This window comes from Ochotona curzoniae, unplaced genomic scaffold, assembly GCF_017591425.1.
Source record: "Ochotona curzoniae isolate NIBS_2020 unplaced genomic scaffold, NIBS_Ocur_1.0 patch386, whole genome shotgun sequence".
NCBI lineage: Eukaryota > Metazoa > Chordata > Mammalia > Lagomorpha > Ochotonidae > Ochotona > Ochotona curzoniae.
Window position 1 is genome coordinate 386,730 of NW_024466957.1, and position 8,115 is coordinate 394,844.

General features: G+C 51.4%; 1 protein-coding gene across 1 annotated transcript in view; it reads right to left on the minus strand.

Moving 5' to 3' along the window:
• Nucleotides 1-5,735, minus strand: part of TEX51 (testis expressed 51) — a 28,387-nt gene extending 22,652 nt beyond the window's left edge. The window contains exons 1-8 of the mRNA XM_040997013.1: nt 5,500-5,735; nt 5,333-5,407; nt 5,023-5,112; nt 4,796-4,813; nt 4,630-4,713; nt 3,858-3,933; nt 3,721-3,769; nt 2,632-2,682 (exon numbers count right to left, since the gene is read on the minus strand). Of these exons, the coding sequence (XP_040852947.1) occupies nt 2,632-2,682; nt 3,721-3,769; nt 3,858-3,933; nt 4,630-4,713; nt 4,796-4,813; nt 5,023-5,112; nt 5,333-5,407; nt 5,500-5,704 (648 nt within the window). The 5' untranslated portion in view covers nt 5,705-5,735. The remainder of the gene's footprint in view (nt 1-2,631; nt 2,683-3,720; nt 3,770-3,857; nt 3,934-4,629; nt 4,714-4,795; nt 4,814-5,022; nt 5,113-5,332; nt 5,408-5,499) is intronic.
• Between the last annotated feature and the right edge of the window lie 2,380 nt (nt 5,736-8,115).

Consider the following 8,115-nt stretch of genomic DNA (forward strand, 5'->3'; position numbering starts at 1 on the left):
GCTTAATTATCCTCTTTATGTTCTCAATTTTTTTTAAAGATTTATTTTATTTCTATCGGAAAGGCAGATATATGGAGAAGGGAGACAGAGAGGAAGATCTTCCATCCGATGATTCACTCCCCAAGTGAGCGCAACAGCCAATGCTATGCCGATCCGAAGCCAGGAGCCTCTTCCGGGTCTCCCGTGCAGGTGCAGGGTCCCAAAACTTTGGGCCGTCCTCAAGTGCTTTCCCGGGCCACAGGCAGGGAGCTGGATGGGAAGCGAGGCTGCCGGGATTAGAACTGGTGCCCATATGGGATCCCAGGCGTGCAAGGGGAGGACCTTAACCACTGTGCCACCATGCCGGGCCCCTATGTTCTCAATTTTTTTAAAAAATGTACTTTTTCTTGAGAACCAGAGAGCAAAGAAGAAAGAGATTGTCTAGCTCAAAGTAAAAGAGACATTGCCCAGTTAATGATTTGCTCTGCAAATTGTCACCATAGTTGTGGGTAGTTCTGGAAGAATGAGGACCCAGATATCCATTCTGTTCTCCCAGATGGGTGTGAAGAGATCCAAGGATTTGGACCATCATCTGCATCTGTCCAATATGCACATTAGCTAGCGAGCAAAAAACTGGAATGAAAGAGGAGCCCACGTTGAGCAGCGGCCCCTTGGCATGTATTTGGGCATGCTAAGCATTACCTTAACATCTGGTCCAGGGATCACCCCTAATTCTGATCAGAAAAAATATATAACACTTTAATTGAGGTCTCAGCTGCACATTGGCACATGTGATTTTACTTGGATCTGGCTACAAATTTAACACATCTTCACTGTGAATTGGCACCAAAGAAAGGAAGCATTATGCTTTCGGAGATCTGGCAAGTCTTCAGTGACAAAATAAATAAGGAAAACCCCCTCCCTGTGACAGGAGAGGGACATCGGAGAGTCAGTGTAGCTGCTGAGCTGCCATCGTAGCAGCTCCGTGCAGAACGAAGCCACCGTGCCCTCTGCTCACTGACGCTCTCACCTTGGAGAGCTGAGCACTGCTCCATCCCCCTTACGTAAACTGCGCAGTAGGGATTCGCAACAAGAGCATTTTCAAAGCCACGTCAAAAATACTACGTTTCACCACTGGGTGGGGTGTATCCCAGAAACGCGAGAGTATATCAACATTTCTGAATCCCTTCATTTAAAAAATCACATCAGTAGGATGGACAAAAACAAGGTGATCATCTCAATAAATGCAGGAAATCATCTGATAAAATTTAAGGGCACTTCATGATAAAAACTTATCATAAAGTTAGTATATAAGATATTTCTAAGCATTTTAAAGGCTAGGTATTGTCACACAACAGACTGTAATGTTCAGAATTGGGAAAAGCTGGAAGTTTGGTTCCTGATTCCTGGAAGAGCACAGAAATGCCTATTCTCACTACTTATTCAGAATATTATTGGAAATTTTAACAAGAGCAATTTAACTGGAGCAAAACAGATGTCAAAATTGGAGCTATAGTGCCTGGCACAGTGGCCTAGCCTCTAAAGTCCTTGCCTTGCACGCACTGTGACCCCTATGGGTGCTGGTTTTAATCCCAGCAGCCCCATTTCCCATCCAGCCCCCTGCCTGTGGCCTGGGAAAGCAGTCAAGGGCGGCCCAAAGCCTTGGGACCCTGCACCTGCTTGGGAGACCCGGAGGAGGCCCCTAACTTCGGATCAGTTCAGCTCCAGCCGTTGTGGCCACTTGGGGAGTGAGTCAATGGATGGAAGATCTGCCTCTGTCTCTCTTTCTCTCCATAGATCTGACTTTCCAATAAAAAAAAAAATAAATCTTTAAAAAAATTGGAAGTATAAATTATCTATGCTTGTACATCGCAATGTCGTATGTGGAAAATGTAATGGCTTCAGCAGAAAGAATTGTTAAAACAATTCAGTGACATTCCAGGTTAAAACCAAGTATAAAAGCAGCTCACACCAAAGTCAAGCCCCATTCGTCATAACCTCCAAAAATTAAAATATTAAAAATTAAAGAATTGATAGGTCTGTGTTATGAAGATCACCAAAAAAATGGATACAAGAGGTCAAGGACACAAAACTGAATACACGGGGAAGATTTACTCACAGTTGGTGGAAATACATCTGTGCAGTCACTGCAGAAAGCTGAAGATTTCTTGACATAAAAGTAGACTTGTCACGTGACCCGGCATTCCTAGTGCTGCGTAGGACTGTTCCCAGGTCAGAGACTCCCTCAGAGAAGCCTCTGCTGGTGAGGTGGAGACACGGCTGGGAACGCGCTGTGTCTACCGTTTGCAGTGTCTGTGTTGTGTCTGGGTTTTTGCAGTCTCTGGACTGAACGTTACTGCCCACGCTGCTGCTGAATAGAGTCAGTGACTGATGGGACAAGAAGTCTTGTTTGCAGAGCTGGGCCAGGGACCCCAGCTGATTTCAGTGAGCAGGAAGGAAGGGAGTAAGAACGGATGCCCGACAGCAGTGGGTTTGAGGTTTGGGGTATACTCGTTAGCTTAAATAACACATCATCCTCGTCGCACTCCATCTCCGTGCTCAGCTAAGGAAAATGTGATTCTGAGGACAGCAACCCGCAGCTGAGAGCTGACCACAGCCCTGGACATGGCATAATCATGGAAGACGCCACACCTTGCTGTGGCAGGGGTCCTTGACTAGTTCCAGGGGAGAGGCTTCAGCAATCTGAAAGGGAAAGGAGGATCAAGGTCAAGGTCACAAAGGGGAGAAGGGTTTCAGGTGTCCATTTAGCCTGGCAGTCTGGGAAGCAAGATGACACAGAATGAGATGGAGCAGGTGGGGCAAGGCTGTGGGCAAGGCCAGGGGACTCCCTAAGGACCAGGTGACTGTGCTGGTTGTGGCACTTGGGGTCTGATTCCTTCAGCTCTCACCAAGCCTTGAGTTGACTCTCATTTCCTGTATCCTACTCCCAAAGACAAGGATCCTCATCTCAAGGCCTCAGGCTGCCCTGGCCTCTTCTCTGTGGCTGGTGAGAAACAAAGCCTGAAGGGGCTGCCACATCTTGGGGACAGGACCAGTGCAGCAGGAGGAGGGGTGTTCCTGCAGTGGGGGTCATGTGGAGGAGAGGAAAGGGAGAGACATAGGTGACCCTGTGCAGAGCGCAGCAGGAAGCACCAGGCAACGTCAACTTGAAGAAGAGCTGCTGTTTTAATGTGGTGTGGGTCTAGGGAAACTGCTCAGGGAATAGGGCTTCTGGAATCCTGGGAGCTCACTGTCCTGAGAATGCCAGGGAGGAAGGGATGAAGGGAGGAAGTGGTGTTGGCACTGGAGATGGCCGAGCTTCTTGACAGCAACCGTGGCTTCTGTTCGTTCCCAGGAGTCACATGGTTATCTCCTTCCTGCCAAGAGAGGGTGGTGGCAGGCATTCCAACCCAACGCCCTCTTGTCGCCTAAGTTCCTCTGGTCTTAGGTCAGTGCAAGCAGCTGTCTGCTGCTCTTCACATGCCAGGCTGCAGGAGGTGCAGGGTGCATTTGCAGGCAGTCTTGGGAGACACTGTCAGCCACGGAGGAGAGCATCGTGGCAGTATGGACAAGGGCCCTTCACTGTGCTGACCTGGCTTCTTGGTCCTTCCACGTTTGAGCATGTGTGGCTCATGCAGATCCAGGCTGGCGATCCCACTCTGCTATGGGGGCCAGGGCTGAAGTCTGTGTTACCCCAGAATGGGAATCCTAGAGTTGTGGAAGATTCTCCTTTGTTCATACCTTTTTTGCCTCCTCTTTCTTCTTCTTCCTGAGCCACAAAGCATACCCTCTGGACCGGGAAACAGAATGGAGGTGGCTCAGCCAAGGAGCAGGTGTTACCTTGCTTGGGGATGCTACAGCTTGGAGACAGCACTCACCCGCCTGCAGCCATGGCTAGGAACAGCATTGTGCTGAGGCCCAGAACCCACTTGTTCTGCCAGTGCCTGGCTGGGGCTGTGGAAGAAGAGCCAGGTTTGGAAGCTGGACAGAGCCGTCCCAGCTCGGTCATCTATTTACAAACACTGGGAATCTACTCTGCTCATCCAGAAAGGAGAGGGGAAGGAGTGCTGCACTCTGGGAGGCATAGGTGGACAATGATAGTGCTGCATCCACAGGAAATGAGACAGGCCCCAGGGAAGAGATGAGCTGATGGCCAGAAGAGCTAGAGAGCTCATCAGGAAACAGAACCTCTCCACTGGACTTGGAATGACAGAAGTGCGCATCCGAAGGCCAAGGGCACAGCTGCGTTCCAAGTGGCGACACGCTGTGAGACAGGTGCTTGGAGTTGGCTGGCTGGGCTGTCACGCGGAGTAGGCCTGAGCAGTCCCTTCTGAAGCAAGGTCTTGTGAGAAGGCTGGACTCTATCTACACAGACAACACTGTTGTTTCTTGACAAAAGATTTTTGCATGTGACACCAAGATGGGTTTGGGGTGCTTTTCGTGGATGCTGGCCCCAGAGACCAGGAGACAGACCACCCTAAGGCTGTAAAGCTGGAAGTACAGGTCAGGAAACCCTGGCAGGTGTAACTCCCCCCCGAGGAAGAAGATGAGGAGGAAGAGCATGAACAGAAGTTTGGGTCTGGCAAGGACGAGGAGACAGAGGCCACAAGGCCCTCAGCATGGAGGAGAAGGACAGGGGAAGTGCCTAACCTGGACACAGAGTGTGGTCATCACAGGAGAGGAGGTGCGTCCTGCAGCTGGCACATTCTGTGATTTCCAGTGGTGTGTGGACACCTAAGGGGAGGGACAGCAGGAGTCGCACAGGACCAGGGCCTTCCTTCTCTGCTACCTGAGGTCAGGTGCCAAGAACACTCACCGCAGGACTCGTTGCAGACTGCTTGGGAGGACAAGATGGCAGAGAAACAGTGAACTGAGCACGGAGGAGGCAGGAGGAGCTGAGAGTGGTCAGGGTGTGAGGGGAACCGGCACATGGCAGGCAGGAACAGGGACTCCTGGGGAAGGCCTGGGAGACACCGCTGCAGGCCTTGGGTCCGGCCTGCAGCAGGGGGCTGTGCGATGGGCCCAGGCAGCCCCACCTCTCACCCCTCTGCTCCAGCTCCTCCGACCTCTCTGTCAGTTTCTTGGCCAGCAGACGTTTGTACATTTTGAGCTCTTCCAGCAGCAAGGCCTTGTCTGGGTGGAGGAGAGGGGAAAAGGTGCTTGACCCCGTGGTTTGCTTAAGGTTGGGGTTTCAACCCCAAATTCTGTAGAGTACACGCAGCTCTCCTATCACTGTGTCAACGTCTGCCCACACCTCCTTGCCCAAAGTCGCAGGGCCACAGGGAGCTGCCAGGAAAGCTGAGCTTCACCAAACCAGCACTCAGGCCCGGGGCATCCCACTCAGATTCCTCACCGCTTCGTAACCTCTTAATGGCTTCATCTAATTGAAGGACAAATGTGGCTGTTGCTTTTTCCAGATGGTCCCGGTCTGAGGGCAAGGAAGTGAGCAGAGTAAGGCTCAGGGTCAAGTCCCAAAGGTGCCACAGGTCCACTCCCTGGTCTCCGGGCTGTGTCTCTCACCAAGGAACAAGCTTTTGACCGAGGTGTCATCTGTCAGGAAGATGGACTGGAGGCTTTGGGACAACTCGACGGGTGGCCCTGGGGGGCCCCAGAGGATTTGCAGGTCATATTCCAGCATGGCAGGCAGTGCTGGCCAGCAGTGGAAGCAGCTGTTGTCACAAGCTGAGGGCAGGGGGCAGGCGAGCAGGAGCAAGAACAGCAGCATCTTCTGGGGTCCTCGCGCTGTAACCTGCTGCTCTCCCTGACAACTGCATTTGGAACACAGCAACTGCTCCCCCTGGCAACTGCATCGCCATGCTGGATCAAAGGTGGATTCCACAGGAGGGCCGACTGTGGTGAGGCCAGGCTTTGTTGTTCCCAGTCAAGCACGGACTTCATCATTTTCTTACTCAAATCTCCGTCCTTGTGTCTGGTCCCAAATCAAAATAACAAGAACAAGGCTCTGGGGTTAAGGAGGACTTAATCTGTACAGCTTAGAGGGTAGCAGACCTCCTATCCTCAATAATTTCCTCCCCTTAAGAGGGTGTTTGGTGGTATTGAAAGGGCAAGGGAGGGCGTGGCTAGGAATAAAGACCACATCATATTCCTCATGAGTGTTGTCACTATCCAATCTCTCCAATATAATGTGAAAAAGGAAGAGGAATTGTATGCGAACAGTAAGTTTCCTAACTTTTAGGAGAAATATCTGCCCTCTCGTGGGGCAAAAAATCTGGTGAGAATACAAATGGTCTCTTCTGACCGCACATGACTCCTGTGCAAGAAGGGAAACCCAGCTGGTGTCTGGTAGTGAGGAGGGAGTTTGGAATTGTCTGTGAACATGGATTCTGCTTGAGAGCTGCCTGCCTGTGCTATGGATCTTCATTGCAAAATGCTTCCAGTGGCTGTCTGATTTCTGGGCTGGTGTGATGGTGAATTTTAGGTGTCCACTTGATTAGAATCAGAAATACTCAGGAAAGCATGTTTTCCAAACTTCCCCCCCTCTGCGTCTTTGTTCCATTCCTGGGCTTTTTCCTCTCTGCAAACATGCCTTAAGCCTTCAAACCCAGGGACCTGATGTTTACCAAGTTGAAAGGCTATCCACACTGGCTCACCCAGAACCATGACATTGCCCATGCTACTGTGAACCCTCCTCCCAACGAATATCCCCCACCTTCTTCTTTGGCAGCCATGAAACACCCTTGCTGGGGCCCAAGGACCTGCTCCTCTACAGGTGCCAGGACACGTATGGCAAGTCTGATAAGAAGAAAGGCTTCAGTGAGGGACTGTGGTGACCCAGAACAACTGTCACACCTGCGTTTGGTAAACAAGGGACTTGTGAACCTTGACAGCTAGGTCAGGCCTGGGAGGAGGAGTCCATTGTTAGGGATCTGAGGTCACCCCCTGAGGACCACCCAGCTGAGCCCCTTCCTCAGACAAGACATCCCCTAAGGCTGTGTCAGCTGCTGACTACCCTCTACGCCACACCACATGCACACCTCACACAGTTACACCAGCACTCTACCCAGCAGCAACCCAGGGCAGGCCTAGGGCAGCCAGCGACCCAGATGGGAGGAGGAACATCTAGCATTAGATCAAGTGGATCTTCTCTGAGCACTCCTGCATCTACAGCTACATCCCTGGACAAGCCCTTGGGCTTCTCAGGGCCTTCTCAGTCTCCCCTTTGTTCCCGGGGAATGTCCTCAGATGTACTGACCAAACGCCTGGGTGACCTGTGAACCCTAAGGCTTGTAACACCCAAGCTTAGAACAACTCAACACAGAACCCCAAGAAGGACTCTGACAAGGAATTGGACATGCTGCCTCCACACAGGGGTCCTCATGTGTGAGCCAGGGAAAGCCACTTACCCCCTCGCCCCCTCCTTGTGTCACGGGAAGGTTGAGATGTACAAGAGTGACAAGACCCTTCCTCCAGCTGCCAACACATTCAGAATCTGCTCAGGGCTGCCTCTGGATACCTGAGTTCGGCAGCCCCAATAAAGACACCCAGTGATAACCGTCTCCTGGTACCCAAGTCCTGTGATGCCCTCTCCTCCAGGTGGACTGGACTTGGGGTCTGGCAAAAGTGGATGAGAAGATACTGCTCCAAGGGTGTGAGTCCATGTCTGTAGCTCTTGTGTGGTCTCTGCTCAGCTTGCTTTATAAGAACAGGCTATGATATAAGGTCTCCCTATAGACGGGCCCCAGGAAAAGGAAACAGAATCTTGAAGTTCAGGTTCTCAGCCCAGTCTGCATCATGCCAATGACAGGACATTGTTGAGCCATGACTGAGAGCATGATTAGGACAGGATGCTGATTGACCTGAGTCTGGGTTCCAGTAGACAGATACTGTGGCATCAGAAATGTATGTCCAAGAGCAACCGGACAGGCCCAAGTCCCAGGGTCAGTCCCGTCTTATGCCTGACCCCTCTAATCTCATACAGCCCCTTCCACCCCAGTCATACTCACCTCTGCTCCAGTTTGTTCAGTCCCCCCACACTGTGGCTCCAGGACTTGGACCCAGATGGCTGATTATCAGTGTCATCTTAGCAACACCATTTGCCCCAGCTCTGCCCCACAGCCTTGCCTTCATTTTTCCTCCAGGACTTTTTCTTTCTCTAGGGTCACATTGGAGCTTTTG